General features: G+C 39.8%; 1 protein-coding gene across 1 annotated transcript in view; it reads right to left on the bottom strand.

Annotated features, from left to right (window-relative positions):
• Positions 1-22,394, bottom strand: part of LOC132339318 (vasoactive intestinal polypeptide receptor 1-like) — a 30,986-nt gene that overhangs the window by 5,862 nt on the left and 2,730 nt on the right. The window contains exons 2-11 of the mRNA XM_059869520.1: positions 14,265-14,364; positions 10,817-10,924; positions 9,969-10,078; positions 7,684-7,781; positions 5,376-5,508; positions 4,799-4,952; positions 2,688-2,748; positions 1,769-1,838; positions 1,154-1,245; positions 371-500 (exon numbers count right to left, since the gene is read on the bottom strand). Of these exons, the coding sequence (XP_059725503.1) occupies positions 371-500; positions 1,154-1,245; positions 1,769-1,838; positions 2,688-2,748; positions 4,799-4,952; positions 5,376-5,508; positions 7,684-7,781; positions 9,969-10,078; positions 10,817-10,924; positions 14,265-14,364 (1,056 nt within the window). The remainder of the gene's footprint in view (positions 1-370; positions 501-1,153; positions 1,246-1,768; positions 1,839-2,687; positions 2,749-4,798; positions 4,953-5,375; positions 5,509-7,683; positions 7,782-9,968; positions 10,079-10,816; positions 10,925-14,264; positions 14,365-22,394) is intronic.

Raw genomic sequence — 22,394 nt, 5'->3', positions numbered from 1 at the left:
GATTTGTTCTCCTGGGAAGCTGGGAAGCTTCAGCTTCTCCATGTTTTGCTCTCTGGAATGGGATTTGGAGAACTGTTTACCCAGCATGTGAAATTGTTTTTACTTGAAGACCAATCCCAGTCCAGCTGTGTCAAACTCTGTTCAGCCACAAGTTTTTATTATTCATTCTTTCGAGCTTTCTGATGTCTCCTCTCCCTTTCTTTAGTATAGTTTTAGTATATCATTTCCTTTTAATATAATATATATCATAAAATAATAAACCAGCCTTCTGAAACATGGAGTCAAGATTCTCATCTCTTCCCTCAAACACCACCACAGGGTTGTACAGACCAAACAGCTCTCAGGGCTGTTAAATTGGGTTCCCTCTTACCTGAAATGAGCCCAGGCCCAGCTCGATGTAGAGCCGAGCCTCCAGCCCAGTGCTCTCTGGGAAAAATGCAAACACAATGTAGTGCACCCCGAAGAGGGGGATCAACAGCAACGTGGACTTTGCAAGCCTCCTGGAAAAGAAGAATTAAAGAACAATGCACTGTTAGAAACAGGGAATGAGTGACAGCAATTGTATGTTGGGACATTTGAAATTCAGAGAACAGCTCCAAATGGAGGCAGCTGCATTCACTTGGATGAAGAAATTTGGAGAAGTGGAAAGGTTCTGTGAGTGCTCTGATGGGATCCCCAATGATTGTGAGGGGTTTGTAAACAGCCAGGACCAGGCTTAGTCCTGTTACTACATCTTTATTTATTTCTATCTATTTTATTTTATTTATATGCATTTTATTTTCTTTTTTGTCTATTTAATTTATCCTGTTACTGCAGAGAATTTATCCTGTTACTGCATCTTTCTCTATGTGGCCATTTGTGTGGAAAGGATTGGGAGTGAGCTGGATTAATCACCTAACATTTACTGTTTACACTTTCAAGCTTTTGAAGTTTCACACTTTATTATTTTACTTTTCTCTTTGTCCCTGACATATGCACCCCACCCTTTTTGCTCTGAAATAAAAATGACATGTGATATTTGGGCTGAAAAAGAAAGTTCACATTGTCATTTCTTCTCTTTCTATTAGAAGAGGAGTAGAACATTCTGTTCTCCCACCCATAAAAAATTCCTTGCAGCACTTAGGTCAGTCCTAAGAGACCCAGAAATACTTACACAAAGTGGCTTGAATGGCTCCCTCCTCCCTCCTGGGATTTCAGCTTATGGACTAGAATCCTGATCACATTAATGAATATAATAAAGTTAATCTGTAAAGACAAGACAAAATCTGTAAATTTACTGCAATCCAGGACATGCCTTCCTTTGGTACAAATAACTAAAAATCCCCACTTTTAGGAGCTGCACTGCTATAAACCAATGCGCCTCCCTTCTCAGCTCAGATCAAGAGCTTTACAAATAATAATTATATTTCCCACCAATATAGAGTTGTACATAAAATATGGGGAAAGTTATGTTGAATTATTGTAGACCAATACATCTTAATATCATTTTATGTCTGATATTAATGCCTTGTACTTCTGGTCAGAACTTTAAATTTAGATTTTAAATGGTCTAAAAATGTTCCCCCTGTTCTCCTCATTGTTTATGACAGGGATCATACCAGATACAGACCTAAAAACCAGATTGCTCCCTCCCTAAATTCAGGTGGTATAAATCTGTGGATAAGGGAGATGTTTTTGTCTTAAGTTACAATCATAAGAACTCATTTTAAAAGCACACTAGATAAAATTATCTATATGCAGAAACTCGAGGGAAAATGAAAAACCTTACTAATACAGTCAGCAGGATGGGGCCTTTGATGATCCATAACACCACTCCATTTTCATCATCATCCCAACATCTGGAACAACAAACAAAACCAGGTTTTTTATCTGCACCCTGGGAGCTTCCCATAACACACAAAAGCACTTCTGCCACAGGAAAGGAGAGTGGTGGACACTAAGTTTATAGCTCTGCCTAAATGTCCCTGCTTTCCCTGTGGTCTAATCTAAAGAAAATTTAATCATCAAGAATCACAGATTGAAGAACCAAAGCAAAGTAAAAAAAGCCACATTTGTATTTTTAAGCTTCTTTCCTGCTCTTCTTACCACTCTCAAGTCAACTTCTTATTCAACTCTCCTCAGTTTTGAGCAGGTGGGTATAAAATAGAATCTTTTCCAGCTGATGTGAAATGATCTGAAATCCTTCAGGATAGCTTACAGCAAATAATATTTCTATCTGTGGCTCATGTTAAAAGATACAGATAAAAATAAAACAAAATAATTGACTGGAAACAAAAGAAGAAACTACTGAAGACAATGCTGATTGTTTGGGAAGTTCTCATTTGAGGAGATTATGGTTAGTTATTCATGGTTGAATTTATACAGAAACAGCAATTTTCTTGAAATACAATTATTTCAAGGACTGGGCATTAGGGAACTTAAAAGAAATTTCGATAGTTAATATGATATTATCAGATTTTTTTACCCCACGTATGGACATAAAAATCACAAGACTTAAAGTATTTTTTCACTTATGTACAAGCTGTAAAAATTAAAGGTACAATTTTGATTCATGATATTAATATATGTTAATGTTAATATCTTTTCCCCTTACCTTTTTCTGTACACATCTTTTTTTTCCCCTTCAGAAAAACAGAACACTGTAAAAAACAGGATTTTTTGTGTTCCTTATGCCAGCTCTGACTTACCCAGTGTTCTGTTGATGGATTCTTGTGAGGACCCAAGCAAACATCACAGCAGTGGGAGCTCCTGAGCAAACCAACAGGAACACAAGAATTGGTTTGAAAATCCTGTCCCATGGAATCTTTATGCCAATAGGTTCATGGACATATTTTCTGAAAAATCCTTTTGCTAGGATATTTTCTCCTGAGAAGCTGAGAGGCCTCAGAAACAAAATGTAAACAATAATGATCTGCTGCTGTGGAATGCAGCAGGTGCATCTGTGATTGGTCTCATGTGAATTGTTTCTACTTGATGACCAGTGACAGCCACCAGTGTCAAAGCTGTGAGCAGTCACAAGATTTTATCATTCCATTCCTCTCCTCTCCATTCTTTTAGTATAGTTTTAGTATATAATTTTCTTTTAATACAATATCTATCATAAAAGAACAAATCAGCCTATTGAAACATGGACTCAAGATTCTCATCTCTTCCCTCCTCCTGGGACCCCTGTGAGCACCACCACAGGTTCACAGTGCAGCAGGTTGGATTAAAGGTCAATTTGTGGGTCAGACAATTTTCAATAATTTTATGGAAGAATTTAATTTGCAGTTCAGGGAAAAGAAAAAAAAAAGAAAGGAATAAAAGGGCAGGAGAATGAAATCATAACAAAGGAGAATAGGGGATGTTGTGAAACATTTTCAGAAATAAATGTAAATAATTACCTGAAGGTTGGGATAGGAATTGCAACACTTTTTAAGCTGGAGTAGGCATTTATTTAGCTGGGGCTCTTTTATCTTGGATTGGCCAACAAACACCCTTTTTACAGCAGCTGGAAAACTTCATAATTTTGTCCTAAAGACTCTAATCACCCCAGACCAATCAAATGATAAGAATTCCATGAAAATTTATCTGAATCCAGTGATTTCTAGCCTTGCTTTATCCTGCTTATCCTTCTGTCCTACATTTTTGACTGGGATTTTTTAAGGCCTATAAAGCAGAAATTGCTTTTTCTCTCCTCCTGAGGAATTGAATTTCCAAAGACTAAGTGACTTGCAAAGCTGCCACAAAAGGGACTCTAGTGTGAAATAGATGACATTTTCACTGATTATTCTACAGAAATATAGGGAATTTCTTTCTAAGTATCATTTGAGATGTGTGGGAGGGGCTCAGAATTTGTCCTTCCAAATTTTTGCCCTTTGCTCAACTCCTTTAAGCTGGGACCTTGTTAAATTCAAGTTGGCTTTTTAATTAATGAAAATAAATATTTCCCTCCACATCACCTAAGATGAGAGCTATCCCTGAGGTATCTCTTACCTTCCACTGATTGCAGAAGGAGATGAGGATTACCACATTATTAATTGAGTTGTTTGCTTTCTTATCTCAAGTTGGCCATGATTAATCAAGGGCTGAGAGTCAACTGTCAGACAACCCTATTTGGAATAGCTCCAAAAAAAATTTAATTACATTAAATAAAGTCTAAAAATCTAAAGGTGAAGGATAAATTAATATTTATTCAGGGTAATTTGGATTTCACTTCTAAGTCAAAAAATGTCATTGTAACTACTCAGTTTGGGTGCCTGCATCTTAAACCAGCCAAGGTGAGACATGGGAATATCTGAGAGTCACAATCAACAATTCTGAGCAGTGAAAGAAATCCTATTTATTTCACATTCCTATTTTGAGTATCAGAGATAACTTCAATTGCTGTATCACCTCAAAAGATTCCTTAAAGTCACATCTCTGAAAATAAAAGAAAAATAGAACTGTTTGATTCCTAGGCCTGGGCTCACATGGTTAAAGATTAATCTGTCAAATTCTGCTTGCTAAAAACAAATGGCAACTTAGTCACCCAAACTTCTTTAGTCAGTAGAGGAATTCAAGATATTTTTAGGATATTATCCAGCCATATCACTCATCCTCTTGAGACCTGGATTATTCATCACCAAGGTGCAAATAACTGAGATATGAAAGGGAATACAATGATGTGACCTTGGTGTAACAGCACTGGATGAAAGGGCAACTTCTCTCAGGAAAGTGTCACCTTTGGCAGGCTCCTTTTACCTCAAAACACAGAATTTATCTAGTTCTGCATGCAACCAGAAATACTGCAGGGCACAAAGAGGAAGGGAGTACTAACCCCAGCCAGTAAATATGAACCACCACACAAACTTCTTGTTGGAAACAAAGGTCAGCAGCAGCAGGGTTTGCAGGTAGATCCCTTCAATGAGAAGCCAGAAGAAATTGGCTAAAATACTGAATTGGAAGAAGGCCACAGCAGCCTTACAAGCAACCTGGAAGTGCAGAGGAAGAAAAACCTTTTAGGTTTACTCTTGTTGTGGCTGGTTTCTACAGAACTGTAGGCAGAATTCAATGTTGCCACACAAGAATGAAGAAACAACAAAATTTCTGTAAGTTTGGGGCTTCGTAATTCAAAATAACTTTATTTTAGGTTTTTGAAAGGGAAATATTGGGGTTTTTATCTCACATATTAAATTCTACACTGGCAGAAATTGTTGGAGCTTTATTAGAGACCACAGACCTAAATATCAAAGCTGAGTGCAGCCTTAGCACTTGGTCTTTGGGTTTGCATAATATTGTTGGTTTCAAGATTTCAGTTATAGCAATAGGAGAAATAGGATGAAAATATCTCCCTGTTGCCTTCAGATGAAGAATTAAATGTTGAGTCAAGGTGAGAGAGAGGGGAGGTTCAGTACCGTGGACATGAGGCAGTGGTCCATAGTTTCATCTGCAAACAAAACAGCATCTTTGGTGAAAACAGCCACTGCTCTCAAGATGAAGGAGACAAACAGGTGCATGTGGATGTAATTCCGTGTGCAGTGGAATTTTCTGGCATGGAAAGAGAAAATAAAAATTGTTCTCTGAGAGAAGTTTCTCAGGGTCTCATCAAAAGTCCAACAGGAGCACACGAGACTGCAGACACCTTGCAAAGCAATAAATGATCTGTCAGTATTTGAGAGCAGCAAGACAGGGGGGAGCAGAGAAGCTGTTACCTTTTACAGCTAATAAAAATACCAGGCTAATTGTCCTTGGATCACCACACATTTAAAGGAGATGCCAGAAGCAGAGAGTAACTGTGGGAGTCTTAGGCCGAATTATGGCAATACCTCTTAATTATTTTTAATAACATTTTTGTTAAACAAGCTTGCATCAGGCTTTTCAGCCCCTTTTGGGTCAAAGAAAGGATTGAATTGGTGGCAGTCACATGGTAGGGGATGGCTCCAGAGCAGTTGTCCTAAGCTGCATTAATCTGATGAGGAGCAGCTGAGGGAGCTGGGAAGGGGCTCAGCCTGGAGAAAAGGAGGCTCAGGGGGACCCTTGTGGCTCTGCACAGCTCCTGACAGGAGGGGACAGCCAGATGGAGCTGGGCTCTTCCCCCAGGTAACAAGGACAGGACAAGAGAAGGCCCCAGGTTGTGGCAAAGGAGGTTGACGTTGGATATTAGGGAAAATGTCCTTATGGAAAAGGTTGTCAATACTGGCACAGGCTGCCAGGGAAATGGTTGTGATGCCTAAAGTTTTAGCTTTCATGTTTTCCAGATTCTGTGCTGCACTGGTAAATAACTCTGAACTTCATATGAAGTGTTACCAAGTGTTAGCTCAGTCACACAAAACAATCCTTTTCCAGCCCCAGAACCAAGGACACCCCTGCAGCTTTGGGCCTAAAGTACAAACAGCAAATTGAGGAGAGCAGACTGGGAGTGTGGGACTGCATAACCTGGGGCTGGAATTGGACAATCAACCTCAATATGGAAATGGACCAAAACTTACAAAAGTGTGAAAACTCATGACCTGGCATCCATCTTAGACAGAGCCATAGCCAGGCTCTTGTACTGCCCAAGCTGTATCCTTTGAAGGCCTTTTAATAAATCCCTACTTTATTCCTTTAACTCTGTCCAGCCTCTGTTCCAGGTCAGCCTCTTTAGGCATCAGTTGAGTCCCCAACTCTCTGGGAATTTAAAATACACGTAGCTGTGGTGCTTGGGGTCCTGGGTTAGTGATGGACTCAGCAGTGCTGGGTGAGTGGTTGGACTTGATCTTAAATCTCTTTTCCAGCCCAATATTCCTGTGATTCCCTTTCCCTAGACCACCCTGTGCACATTTTGCCTCGAGCTGAAGGAATCTCCCTCAAGGTCTGGACACCTGAGCCTCGTGCTCCTGGGTCCCTCTGTAAGGGCCATGACCTTTGAGGCTGCCAACCCGCTGCAGTCAGGTGTTGCTCTGATTTTTTTAAGATTTTTTAAGCCTTCTGATGTTGACATTCTTGTAGAGAACTTTTCTCTACATTCTTGTAGAGAACTTTCTGCAAATAACTCATTGTTTTGCATTCTTTTATGGAGGAGGAGAAATTTGATGGACTGTTGGTTTGTCCAGTGTCATTGGAGAGCTGGCACTGTCACCCTCCAATCCACTGTCACTTTTGGAAATCTATAAATGTTGGAGTCAGAAAATAAACTTCCCTTTTTCTCTTCACCTTGAGAGCAGCAGTGTGTGCCTGTGTTCTTTTGTGTCCTACAGTGACAGTCAGGGAGCTGCTCTGTGCTCTGCCTCAACCAAACCCCAGATCCACTTCCTAATAACAAACATCATCAAATAAGGCATTGAAATTTAATTAAATCTCTTTTTTGTAGCTCTCAGTTATGAAAGCAACAGCCTTTCACAGAGGGAATGCAAAATTTAGGAAACTCTGGTTCTGAGACATGGGACAATGTTTATGCAGAGTCTGTCCTGATGTGCACTGTAGGAATGATCAAAAAATGTCAAAATTATCTAAAGTTTGGGCATTTCCACTGTATGGTGTCATTAAGGAGATTAACAGAGCTTGATTGTTTTAACATTTGAAACACTGCAGCACGAGCAGGGAAGGACCCATCACCATCCAAGGAGTTATGTTTTGGAATGATTAGAAAACAACCATAAAAAAAAAAAACCCACAACACAAAAGCAAAGAGGAGCTGAGAGAAATTGTCTTAAGGCCTGCTGAGAAAAGCCCATTTATATTTACCTGAAGGCAGCAAAGACAATTAGAGCTGTAATGAGCGAAGTCACGGATGCTGCATAGCCAGCGGTGTAGACACGCCAAAATGCAGAATAATAGGATTTCTGGGGGGGAAAAGAGACACAGCCCAATGCAGGTGGTTGTGCTGGATGTATCCTGGGGTGCTCCTCCCACTGGGACACATTTCCCTTACTCAGTCCCACAATCTTTGTTTTTCCTGCTCGAGATCTGTTTCAGGATTTTCCACCACTACTAAAAGTTTTCCTTTGAGTCTTACTTAACCCCACACAGAAGAGAAGTTTCACACTCCACAGGCTCATCTGACCCCTCTGAGCATGTTCTGCAGGAAAATATTAACTTTGATATGTAAACACCTTTCCTCATGTCAGTACATCAAAACTCTGGAGCACTGAAATGTTCTGTGGGAGATTTGTGAAGCTGTTGCTTTAGACCTGGGCCAAATTCAATAAGTATTGATTTTCATAAACAGCTATAGCTGAAAGAGAAATAAAGCTCTCAATTTGCAGGTTAGGAAGCTGAAACATTGATAGAGAGTTACATCAGGCTGTGAAGGTAATTAAAAGCCAAGGAAATCACCTCACAGTCCTTAATTCTCTGGACAAACAGTTCATTCCTTGCTGTGTATTGTAGCAGTGTAAATTCTTTGTAATTCACTTGTTTTCAATTAAGAAATCCTAATCCTATGTCCTAAAAAAAAAAAAAATAAAGCTTGTTTCCATGGCTTTAACTATGCAAATTTTATTCTGCTTCACTACAAGATCACCTAATTATTTAAAATCCCAAGACACTAAATTCTCTGAACCCAGGCAAATTTCTTCCTTATAAACCCAGTGGACACTTTGTTCTCTAATTGACCCCAAATCTGTTTATCCAAAAGGCTGCAGTTCTAGGTGGAGACAACAAATTAGCAATTTTAAATAGATCCATAAAGAGATCTTGTAACCCTGACATGATATGAATCATCCTGGTGCTTCTGCAATAGTCCTGATCTTTTATACAGTATTTTCAAAACACAGATGAAAATTAGAAAAGAGGTTATTTAATTTAATGATAAAATGTTTCAATTATTTTATCTGGTTTTGTAGGCTGGATTAAGAAACAACACCAAGTCCAAAAAACATCATAAGTGCTCACTGCACATACAAAATACAAAGCAAGTGGTTCTATTAGGACACAATTGAGATTTTCACTCATTTCCCTATGTGTTCAGTGCAGCAGAGATTGCTGATTTTATCTTCCTTTTGTAGGCAAACACTGTGGATTTGACTGGAATAACAAACTAAACACAGGCAGGGCACAGACAGCAGCTCTGTGCAGAAATCTTCTATCACTGTGAAATATAAATACAGCTCCTTGCTGATTTTAGCCTAGACCAGCCAGAAATTATGCCTGGCTTAGCATAATCCAGGGACTGCTTGGAGAAAGCCACCTGGAGAGTGAGTTTAGCCCTGTGGGAGAACCCCGTGGGGGCTGGAGATGTGTGCTCCAAATTTATGAATTTACATCCCTCTGAACTGTTCAGACTATTTCCAACATCTGTCTAGAAGGCTTCTCAGCAGTTATTTAAATTTTCTAAGCATTCATTTAAGCTTTAAAAGCATTCCTCTTTCCCCAAAGTGCAAAGTACAAATATTCTTATTTATAGAAGGTCATTGAGGTCCAGATATGAACTCCAGTAGGATGAGGAGGAATGTGGAAATTTAAATCATATCAAGATGTGGATGTGAAAGAAATTCTGAAGCTTAATTGAGCATGAATGTTGATTTTTTCTGAGAGAAAAAATATTCACTTCCTTCTCCACTGAATACCTGAGATAAAGTGGGGAAATACTCAGAGGCATCCAAGAGTTCCCTCCTAAGGGTGTGTGTTGGCCACCAGGCTATAAAGTTGAGAAATATTTTTTTTAGGGCTCAAAGAAAATTTGGAAAAAATACAAATAGGAGGGATCCAAAGGAATTTTACCCTGAGGACTGGTGGGTAGGGCTTCCCTGGGAGATGTGTGCATGATGAGGATTTTCATCACCTCTGTCAAGGAACCAAATCTGAGTTTGGATAGGTGAGCTAAGCATGATGTTAACCAAGAGGAGACTTTTGGATGAAGAGGAAAGTGCTGACTGCTGCTCACTTATTTTATGTTGAGCCTAATTTGTTAATTAAGTTCTAAGTATACCTAAAAGTTTTGGATTTAGCACTGAAAATGGGTAATTTTCAGATGTGTGGAGAATCTAGCAACTCAGGAGATGTTCAGAAGCAGGAAATGAAACTCCCACCTGATCCTCAGGTCCTTTACTGGAACCTTCATCAAAGCCACAGGCAATGGTGTATGGTGGGAATGGCTCTGACCAATATTCCTCCTGTGTGCAGTTCCTCTGAAGGAAACCTTCCATGGCAAAACACAGCAGAAAATTAATTAGGGGTGCTGGTGCTGCTGTTCTTTAAATGTTGATGACTAGCAACAATTTCTTATTGATTCCTAAATTAGGGCCTTATAGGCTGAGTCATGTTCTGAGAGACTAGCTATAAGAATGACAATATTCTCCATATCTATCCTTTAAAAAAAATTGAGGGACATGTTCCCAGTCATTTCAAGATGCAGTGGGACTTGTGCATTTCATATGGGAAATCAACTCTGCAAATTCATTCCTTTCACAGAGGAAATCAAATTGTATATTCACAACATATTTTGGGATTTTGGGCAAAGCCCTGAGCCATCTCTTCCAGGCTGGAAGCTCCATACAAGTTTTAATCTTGGTCCTGCTCTGACTGCAGGATTGTTCTGGCTGACCTCAGGAGGTTCTTTCCAATATCAATTAATGTACAGTTTTATAAATCAGTGATTCTAAGACATATTCCTTTATAAATTTAGCAGCATGATGCACTTGTCCATTGTATTTACATCACCAAAGGGATGAAATAATTCAGTAGAGCACAACACAAAACATAAGAGTGTCAATACTGACCCCAAGCCAAGATGTGCATCTGGATAATTACAGAATGCTGACTGACATAAGAGCATTGGAAATCAGGAAAATATGAAGGAATCCTCAACTACTAGAATTCATTTAAAATAAAATTTAAATAAACAAATAGGAATAAGAAGAATAGGAAAAAATCTTGCCATGGGTACTGGTGAATTCTTCAAAAAATCGTGGGCAGGGAATTTTAACCACTTCCCCAAAAGTGGCTCTGGGCCAGCAGGTTAAACCATCCCAATCTCTGGCACATCCTGTAAAAAAAAAAAAAAAAAAGAAAATCACAGAGAACATCATACATTTGCTCCTCCATAATGAGACTGTCTGTGGCTTTCCCACTCATTCACATGCAGGAAGAGCCACAGCAGGACGTGCAGCTCTGCAAATGAAGGAGTGGAGTGTTTTCCTTTTCCCCTTGAATGCATCCTTGCTCACACTTGGTATTCCAGCTGGACCTTCCCCCCCCTTATCTCATGAGAGAATGCACCTGAAATTCAAGCAGACACAGTCCCAAAGTCAAATCAATTGGAGCTCTTTTCTGTTGTCAAAACAAAAGCCACCAAAATAAAAGTATTGAATAATGATTAGCACTTGAGATTTCTCATTAATCCTTTCTCATTCCTTGAGATTCCTCATTACAGAGCCTAACTGAAATGCATCAGACTTAAAACTCAGCATTAACCTCTTTATTTCATGTTTAAAAATCTACCAATTTCACCTGGCTTAAGGGAAATAAGGGCTGAAGTCCCAGTCTTAGGCAATCAATGGCATTTTTGTGATGGATTTCCAAAGGGATTAAATTCATCCCAAACTAGAACATCTCAGCATTATAATCAATGACCACCACTGGCAATGGGTCTGACTGTGGAATTCATGAGGTTCCCTGAAGCAGAGACTGCTGGCTGATGACACAGGGTGTGCTGCTGGCTCTGAGTTCCCTAAAAAGGATTTTCAGAAGTTTCAGTGAATCACAGCTCTGTCACAGCTGCATCACACTGAGACTTCAAGCTGTTGGCAAGTGGGTGTGAGGGCAGCACAGAAAAATTGCCAGCATGTAAATGTGCCTGAAACAATTAAAAAAAAAAAAAAAAGCATCAGGTTTTAACCAAAACTAATCTCTAGGTAGTCATCAGGGGGATATAAAGCAGGGGCTTGGGTTGGGAGATGTTATTTCCTTCCATGATTCTTCTCTACGATGGATGACGAGGCAAATCTGAAGTTGTCAAGTTGAAATGTGGAAGCAATACTTGCCTGTAGCTGAGCAAAGTTACTGACTGACTTTCAAAAGGATAGTCCTGAGAATCTCCCACAGCATTATCCTCACATCACCCTGGGGAGGATGAAATTCCTGGTACACACGATTTTCCAGGGAAAACAGAGGCCCTCATTCACTAGCTGTAATTTTAATTGCCTGAAATAAGTCAGCTAATCTCTGTTATGTTCCTTTTGTGAACAACAGAAAGAGACAGAGCCTTCCAGAGCTGATTCATCCCAAATATTGGTGCCTTCTTCCTGAGGACAGGATGAATCACACTCTGCAGATACCTGGCTCTCACTGATGATTACAGCCTCAACTCAGCTGCTAATTGTCAAATTAATGAAGCCAGGTAATATCAGCCCCACTTAGACATGCAGTGGCCCCCACGTTTACACTTAGCAGCTGAAGTGGTTTTTTCTTAGAAAAGCTTGGCAGATTTGAGGGGCTGGGTCTAAAAATCAATTTTATTTGGTAATGTGGAGGTAAAAATTCTAATTGTGTGACCTTGTGTAGGAACAGAACTTGTATGTCTTAAGTCTTAGAAATGATTCATTTCCAGTGACTTCTACAGTTTATAACAAGGAAACTGCTGAGTGCAGGAGCTGAAAGGGAACTTTTCATGCAAGGTTTTCAAGAGCCTGGTGGTGTCCAAGTCACCCAAGACTCCACAAAGAAAACTGCAGTATAAGTTGTAGCTATGGATGTTGACACCATGGATGTTGAAGTCTTGTTCAGTAATCCAGGAATTTTTAGACATTGAAGGAAAAAAAGTGGAGTTAGGACTTGATTCATTTGACCTATTTTACTCATCTGCTCCAAAATGAGAGGAATTTCACCCTGGGTTCTGCTGGGGGCATTCACTGGACACTGCTCTGTACAAGAATAATGTGGAACTGCTTCAGAGTAAAATCTCTGCCACACAGACTGATTCCAGCCCAGATTCTCTGGGACTGCTGAGGTTTGACTCTACAAGCTGTGATCCCTCTGTCTTGCTGAGTTCCTGAAAACTGAAACAGAAGCAATGGACTTGTACCTATCTTGGTGCAGATTCATCCCACAGATAAAATACTTGGGATAAATTAAATTTAAATTAAACTTAAATGATGTTCTCAGTTTTTGGATTTTCACATATTTACCAACAGGCCAAAACTGCAAATTTTTTCCAGCTCTAATATTTAATCCCAAACTATACTGAGAAAAACTGTAAATACCAGAACAGAGTTTCCATTAAAGTCTTTCCTTACCTGAAGAATAAAAGGTGGAAAGGAGAGCTTTGAGAAGCTCAGAGAGGACAAGGTTGAAGATTTTTTAAAAAGTATAGCAGAACTCTCAGAGATTTTTATTTCTTTTGCTACAAAGGGGATTCTAAAACCATGTCATTATTTTTGTGTTGAAGAGGAAGATGCCTGGAATGACATCCTGTAATGCAGGTAACAAATAATTTCTGAAAATGCCTAATTTATACCAGAATTTTTGTGGTGGGTTACTGTGTGTTCTAAGTGCAAAATGTGTCCAAGAGTTATTTGGGATTTTATTCAAGTCCAAAAGTATCAAACTAAAGTCCAAGAGTTTAAAAAAAACTTTTTTAAAGTGTGTGTGAGAAATAGCACCAAAATAAAAAAGGAAACTAGAAGAGGAACATGAAGCATGGGAGTGATTGGAAATTCTGCAGAATAACATGAAAGACAAAGGAAATATTGTGGGGTTGGACTCTGATTTTCACCAGGGTGCTAAAGGCAGACTTCCAAGTGGCTCCAATAATTCTGTCCCAACCAAATGCATCTTTGTCTCACAATTCCTCTGCAGAGAACAAACATCTTAAAATTCATGGAACTGAAAAATCTCACTGACCTGGATTCACATTTTTCTAAGCAAAGCTGACCAGAATGAAATATGGCTGAATTTCTGAAAGAGTCTGAACATTTTGAAATTCCATATTGAATTATTTCCAAGCATGTCTCCAAAACCCCAGGAGGGAACACCTTACACAGCATTCTAAATATAATTTACAGGCTTTGTTTTGTGTTCATTTTAGTTTTCAAAATTTGGATCACGTGGTAGACTTCTGAACACCACCACAATAAATCTTTACAAGCAAACAAATAATCTCTAAAATTGTAAAAATGTAATTTTTTTAAGAACTTGGGATTTTCTTTAACTTTTTTTCCCCCTCAAAGAATATTTTCACCAGATTGGAATGATTCCCAAAACAATACAATTTCAGTAGGGTCTTCAGTACCTTCTGGGGGAGTTTCTTTGGGGTTTTGGAGGTAAATAAAGGACACTTCAGTAATGTGAGACATTCCAAGCCAGGGGCTGCCCATCAGGACCTTTACCTTTAAGATCAGGTGAGGCAGATTCGTTGTGTTCTGAGCAGAGAGCCTCCTCTTTGACCACCTGCTGGAATATTTTGCATTCTGGGTGGATTCCTGTAACCTTGGCAAGAGAAAGACAAAAAAAGAAAATAACAACAACAACAAAAAACAAAACCAAACCCAACCAACCAAAAACGAAAAAAACACCGAAATGAACAAAAAAACCACAAAAACTCAAAAAACCCCAAAAAAAAACCCAAACCCAACCAACCAAAACCAAAAGGAAAATAAATATATGAAAAAAAAAAAAAAAAAGGAAGAACTTCTGTGATTATCAGAATGAGAAAAGCAGGTTTGTACCTCGTGGTTTCTATCTTGAGGTCTATGAATGTAAAAACTCCAGTTGAAGTTGGGTTTTTTTTTTTACAAATAAAACATATACAGCACCACTTCTCCAATCTGGATATTTTTATCCCCTTTCCTTTGCAGTTGTTTTCCACAAAACTTTAATGTTCACAGTTTTTGGATGTTCATGTATTTACCAACTGGCCAAAATTGGATGAATCCACCAGCTCTGGGATTATTCACATCAAGTTCTCAGAATTTAAATACAGCCTGACCACAGAAATGTTTCCTCCCCATAAACCAACTAAAATTAAATAAATTTATTTAAAGAATTCTAGTTTTGATCATAGTTCTGAATGAATAAAAAATTCTATAAATGTGCTGTCTGAGGATGTTGCACACACCTTAGACCGAGCAGCTGCTTCTATTTTAACAGAGGAAGAAATGAGAAAAAAAAATAATGATTTGACTGGGAATCTTAAGGATTTTTTTTTCTCTCACAGGTAAGGGTGCATTTAAACAGCTACATGGATTTCTAGACAGCAGTTGTTGAATAGGGTCTAAATTCATCCTCCTAGTTACAGATATTTAGTCCCATTTATTGCCATGTATTTTGCTTGACCTCCATCTCCCCCTCCAGAAGGTTTCATGTCCCCTGTACTCCTGTGTCATCACTCCTGTGGCTGTGAGATGTTCCCAATGCTCTAAATCACATTATCATTAATGTTCTTAATTAATGTTCTTAATAACCTACACAACCCCACAACAGCTTCCTCTGCAAAGGCAAAGAAATTCTGAGCAGGAGACTAATGCCAGTGTGTACACTTGATTTGTTATCTCATTTCTGCAGTCCTTGGGAACTTCAAGGATGTCCCAGTCCCCCAGTTAATCTCAAGGATGTAAAACAGCCCTCAGATGGAACCCACAGTCCAGAGATGGCTGGGATGTTTGAAGGCATCTCAGCCCTCTTGTACAGACTCTGCATTAATTTTTAACCCCTCTGTAGAAGTCTCAAATGCATTATTTGAAATCTCAAATGTGTTATTTGGTGTCTCAAATGCTTCTACACCTTCAGGAAACTGAGTCAAACTGAGTAAAGAAAGCCACTGAACTGTGCTCAGAGAACTGGATACTGGACCAAATATTGGGATCTTGGGATCTTCAAGACAAAGGGAGTTGTATATGGAATAGAAATTATCTTTTCTTGTTCTGTTTCTTGCTTCTTTCTGACCTATACTATTTAGACAAAGCCAGGGGCTCAGTTAGCAGGGATTTTAATGGAAAATGATGGACTGAAGGCTTTCCAATATATTTTTGAGGAAGACTGTAGGCCCTTTTAACCTCTAATGACTTTGAAAAGTCAGTGCAAATGTAAACATCACTTCCATATTGCCTTTTCAATCTCAGAAAACTGATTTATTGGCTTTCAAAATGTTTTCAGTGAGCAGAGCAACCAAGATTTCTTTTAGCTTCCACAGAAATGTTCTGAAGTTATGCAGACTATTCCATCTCAGCAAAAATATCTGCCAAGGGGCAAAAATTAGAGCACAACTTCATCTTTAAAAACCTCTAAAAATTCTGCCTACATTTGGGTTTTAAAGTAGCATAGACAGACTTGTCTAAATTATGAGGCCCCAGAGATGGTTCATCCATGCTAATATTAGAACAGAAAGAGGATTAGGGGCACTGTTTGAAAAGAAGTTAAGACATTGTGCTTTTTTATAGCTTATATTACTCCAGTGGGTAATTCAAAATACATTTTATAAATCAGCATGAGTGACTCTTAAAATAGTACTTTTTGCTCTTCAACTATAGTAACTCAATTCTGAAATGAAATTTTTCAGGTATTAATAGGATCCCTGCTCATCACTTTACATTTAAACAGACATTTCACTTTGCAGTTTGCCCACATAACAAATGAATTCTCTGAGTAGAAGTAACAAAATAATTGCTCCATAAATCTCTCAGTATTTCAATTCATAAAGGTGGATTCAGCTGGACAGGAAAAATGCCATTCCTCTACTTCCTGGAATTCCTGGGTTCTGTTACAGTGATAATTTTGTATTTGGAATATTCTTAGGTTTGGAGTTTAAAAGTTATGGTAATTTGAGATGATGCTCTACCATCTACTCTGAGTCCTCTGCCAAAAGGTTATGCTAAAAGGCATAACCCAAAATGCAAAACAAATTTTGAAATGTCTTAGAAAAAAAGCTCTCAGGAGTGGTGGGTTAAATTAACTCCCACCTCATGCCAGAAAAGTTGGGAAACACACAGAATCAGTTCTGGAAAAAATTCAGAGGAGGAAGAGTTATCTGTTCTCCAGAAGTCAGTCTGAGAGGCACAGGCAGGTGGAATGAGGGACACTGAGGGAGTGTGCCAGACTCCTGCTGCTCAAAGCAGGCTGCATCTCCTGTCTTCCCTCCCTGGTAAATCCACACCTGCTGAACCAGGGCTTCATCAGAGCTGTTGGAAAAATGTGGTTCTTCATTGGCAATGGCTGGGGAAGCTCATACCCCACCCCTGGGGAGGTGGTACTGCCTTGGTTCTACACACAACAGAGGAATTGCTGAAATAGATCCAGGTAGTCCTGCCTCTGAAGTTTATCTGGTGATAAATCATCAGAAAAAAAAAAAAAATTGATGATTTCTTAGGGAAATCCTGATCTACTGGTAGTGATACCCAGAGGTTGGGGAGGTGCTGGCACAGGGTGCCCAGAGAAGCTGGGGCTGCCCCTGGAAGTGCCCAAGGCCAGGCTGGACAGGGCTTGGAGCAGCCTGGGACAGTGGAAAGTGTTGGGGTTGGAACTGGCTGATTGTTAAGGTCCCTTCTAAAGAGAGTGGTAAAGAGAAAGAAGGCAAGACCGTGGTAAAGAGGATGAGAGAGGTTCCTGTTCCAATACCATAAATCTTCTTCTGTGGTGAGCATTCTAATTCTCACTAACCAATCTAGTACAAGATACAAATCCTACAGCACTTACATACAGCCCATGAGAATCATTACATTACCATATTGTGCTACATTTTAAACCCTAAAAACTCCTCTTTGGGCCCTTCTGCCAGGCCAGCAGGGTCTGCTCTGACCCCTGGAGCTGTCTGCAAGCAGAGGGTGTTGCTCCATCACAAGGGGATTACCTTCAGCTGGTCACACCATTGTTTTCCAGGTGTTCAGTAACTAAGGCTTGGTATCTCAAAGTTTGCTTTCATTTCAATCTCACTTATAGTTTCTATATTCTCAGAATCTTTTGCCAGGCAATCATATTTATAAGGCTTTCCTGTTTCATCTTGCCCAGCACCTTCCAACCCAGCTCATTCTGGGATTCTTTGATACCCACAGTGGTACTGCAGCAAATCCCACTGACACTCATAGGTAGAGCAATTAATCATTGGCTGAGATTTGTTTCCTTCTGGTTCTGGATTTGGGGTGGGCAGGGCTACAACCACAGGAGCCCAGATATGTTATCACAGACCAGTGACATTAAATATTAAATGTGCAAACCCAGGGCACTGGGAATATTTCTGTCTCTGCTCTGGGGTGCCCTGACCCCCAGGGCAGCACTGACTCTGACCCTCACTCATGGAGAAAGTTTCCCAGACTCCAAGATAGACTGGAACCCACACAAGTGTGAAATAGATGATAGAGAGCAGTGCAGGTGTGTCACTGGGTGAGAAATTGAGGGTTTGGGATTTTTAGGATGTTGTGGATGGAAGCAAGATGGAGGGCACAGGGTGTCATCCTGGGTTTCTTCTTCATGCTTCTTCTTCCTCCTTCTCCATGGGTTTGGGTGGCATTTTGTAATTGGGCAGACAAGTCTGCACTGGGGGCTCTGTGGGATCAGTTATGGGGTTAAAAGGGAAAATAATCCAGGTGTCAGTTCTTCATTGGATAGTTCAGTCTTAAAAGCCCTTGGAACAAGAGATTGTGGCCATTTTGTGCCTTCTGATGAAAAGCTGCTGAACTCCCAGCAGTGAGACTGTTTGACTGATAAGAAATAATAAACACCTGAGTGTGACCATGAACTGCTGTCTCAGTGCCTTCAGTCCAGACTCAGAGAAACCCACAACTAGGACCCCCACAATTAAATATCAAATATCACTGACACTTCAGGGTTTGAAAATCAACATCAAGCCCTGTTTTAGATGTAAGCTACAGACTATCCCAGCAGAAGCCAAAACAGGGCTGGTATTATTAATTTATAAACATACAGCCTCACTCAAATAAATCCTGCTGTTGGGCAGAAAAAAAAGAAAAAAAAAATGACACATGTACAAGGAATCAAGAGCAGTGATGATGCATCAAATCATTGGTTTTCCTCAGGCTTTGAGAGAAAAAAAGATATAAAACCATTGTACAGTTAAAGAAAAGCCTTGTGGGCAGAGCATTACTTGTGATTTGTTGTCTATGGCTTATATTCTGTTATTAATCTCACAATGCCTTGAGTGAAAAGTTTTGTGATGCTGCAAGTGTTGTGTGATGGGGCTTTCTAAAAAGCAGGAGCTCTGCATTTGCTGCAGAGGCATTTTATGGCAATTTGGGAGGCATCTGCTGAAAAGTTGGCTTTTGTAGGGAAAGAGTAGCTCCTGCTCACCACAAAAAAGGAAAATTTAGGAACCAAAACAGAGCAGAGCTTTCTGAGGCAGATGAGTCCAATGTGGCACAGTGTTCCCTGCCACTACAAGAAGTGTAAGAGGCTGATTTAAGATGTTATTCCATGGATCAATGTTGCCCAGTCTCAGCAGTAACCAGGTCTGACTCTCACTCAAAATCACAGTGGGTGCTTTCATCCCAAGATTCACACATAAAACTTTGAAATTTTAGGGAATGTGGACAGTCCTCAAGGAATTGAGCTTTGCATTCCTGAGCATCATAACACAAAGGGGTTTTTTTACTGGATTGAATGTTACTGACCAGTTTGAGTCAAAGTTCACAGGGGTGTTTTGACCCCTAGTCCTTACCATGAAAACAATCTCACCTGGAACACAGTGAACACTAAAAAATTACCTATGACAACCCTGAGCATGCTAAAAACCTGAGACAGTTTAGAGAGACAGATGTTGGGCTTGCATTTAATTTTAGACTTCAATTTCTTCACATCTTGTAGGGTTATTGCACTGAAACCTTCAGTGGCTTATTCACTGAGAGCAGTATAACATTGTTTTCTATTTCCTCTGTTCCATGATAGTTTATTTATTTCCCCAAATCTGCACAGAAAAATCTAAGTAATGGCACTTTGAGCTTTGATATACTTTGAACAACAGGAAATTTAGCAAGCACTGGGAGGAGTGTTTCTGGCAACATCTTCAGGCCACACTTAGTGCAATTTAATTAAAAGCAATCTTTCCTGAGAGTCCATTCCAAAATGGTGCCCCTAAGCTGCTGTGGGGGTAGAAAAACTGTAATTTAGATGTCACACAAAAGACAGATCTTCACTCATTAACAAGTCCATTAGCCCACTTGGGGAAAAGTAGGGACATTTTCTATGCTCTCTGAAAATTAGGAAGTGCTTCAAAGCTGGGCACTGCATTTATTATTCACCTTTGAAAAAGCAATTCCAGGGGATCAAAGAGCCAGCAGTAACACTCAGTCTCTTTTGAAAATTAATCAAAGCTCGAAGAATTGGCTGAATTCATTGACAAGATGAGAAGGCTTCAAGAACTTGAAGGCTCTTCCCAGTGATCTGTTTCAGCTTCCATGCCCTGCAATCCTAAAGCCTCACAAATAGGTTTTACGTCAAGTACATAAATCATTGACTGAGAAGATTCATCACTGCTCTCTCTGCCTCCTCAGCTTGCATTCACCCAGATCCCAGCTCAGACATGCTCTGAAATTAATCCACCACTCCCAGTTCCCTCTGTCTGTGCTTCCCCAGTTCCTCTGATATGGCTCTGATGCCTGAATATTTTAGTTCTCCCTCACACAGAGTTGTCTGCCATTCATGTCACACACAGAATCCCACCTCGGAGGATTAAAACTCACCTGGTATTTTAGAATACAGAAAAGCACAGCAAGGACAACTCCTGCATCCCCATTTTTAAGTGTGGAATGAAGTGTTCAGCTAGTCCTGAAAGTTCAAGGATTGCCAAAGACATCAGGCAGGAGAATCAGGAGATGCTTTGAAATACACACATTTTTTCAGTGGAATTTTAATGGGCAGGAAATGCTTTTAGGATGGAGGAAGATCCATGGTGAAAAAACAAGTTGAAGACAGGTTGAATAACAGACAAAGTAAACCTCAGCCTTTTTCATAAACTTCTCAGTCCTTTGAATGTGTCTCATCTGAACCTTCCATCTGCTTAATTCCCCAAAAAGCCAAGTGCTAATTAAAAATCTTTGAGAGTGGGGAGTGCAGGGCACTGAAGCCAATTTTCACATGAGCTTTGGAGGGATCTGGGGCCCACCCCGAGCTCCATGAGCTCCTGTCCATTTCACAGCCACATGCCCAGGCACTGCCCTAAAACCCTTCCTGTCCAAGCCCTGGCCCATGAGTAATCCTGGGATATTTGTAATGCCATGTGTGTAGTGCTGTGCTCTGTCAGAAAACAAGAAACTGTCATCAACATGTTCTCTGAAAAATCCTTTCCTTTGGGTTTTTCCTCCTGAGAAGCTGAGAGGCCTCAGAAACAAAATGTAAAAAATTATTTTCTGCTGCTGTGGAATGCAACAGGTGGATCTGGGATTGGTCTCACCTGGTTGTTTCTAATTAATGGCCAGTCCCAGTCCAGCTGTCCAGACTGTCTCGGGCAGACACAAACTTTTGTTATTAATTCCTTTTCTATTCTTAGCTAAGCCTTCTGATGAAATCCTTTCTTCTATTCTTTTAGTATAGTTTTTAATATAATAAATATCATAAAATAGTAAACCAAGCCTTCTGAAAATGGAGTCAACTTTCTCATCTCTTCCCTCACCCTGGGATCCCTGCACACAGCGTCACAAGAAACTATAAAAAATAAAGATTTCTTATGCAGTAAAAAAAGTCAGCTCAACTCTTACAAGCTCACTTGCTTCCATCTAGGTTTTTTCCACCATCCCCAAGCCATGTTTGCCACTGTGGGCTCTGGAAAGCCCCAGGTGACCCCCAGCAGTGACAGAACTCCAGTGCCCAGCTGTGAATTCAGCTCTCACACAAAGTCCTGCCCTCAGCCTCCAGCTCTGACCCCATCCTGATGCCAGGAGCTTCCAACCCCCAAGCTAAAGGCTCATTTCCAATCCTTCTCTTCAGTCAGTTAAACAGATTATTTCACGAGTCCTTTTGGCTGAAAATGACTACCTAGAGGATATTTTCTGTGTTTGTTTTCTCTCTCTAACTCGATTACCTATGGAAGAAGGGAAGCTGAGACACTGATTGCCTCACAGTCATTTAGAGGAACATATTTACATATTTCCAATATTGTTTTCAAGACATTGAAGCAATTCTTGAGTGCTCCTCCGTGGATTGGACTGTATTTATATGGCTGTGTTTAACTGCATGACCTGACAGAGAACAGCACTTGCTATACCTATTTTTCCATGTTTATCAGTATATGCATTCACTCATAGGTGTTCTTTATGAGACAACACAGCCATACTAATTTATTTTGTTTATGAATGCTGTGTAATCAGTATTACCTTGAGAAAAATTAATTTATCAGCGCTCTGCTAAATTGGGTAGAGCATTTAATTGTTACTAATGCCTGAAGAACAACAGAACACTAATAACTCAGCATCCCCATTTTCTGCTATGGCAAGTATTCCTGTAAATTAAAGAGAATTTCTCCTTTTCAGTATTGGTTTTTTTTGCCTGCAGGTGGGATTCATGTCATCTAATCCCAA

The sequence above is a fragment of the Haemorhous mexicanus genome, chromosome 1, assembly GCF_027477595.1.
Source record: "Haemorhous mexicanus isolate bHaeMex1 chromosome 1, bHaeMex1.pri, whole genome shotgun sequence".
Classification (NCBI taxonomy): Eukaryota; Metazoa; Chordata; class Aves; order Passeriformes; family Fringillidae; genus Haemorhous; species Haemorhous mexicanus.
Note: the sequence above shows the minus strand (reverse complement) of the source record. Positions and strands in the feature narration are given on the sequence as shown.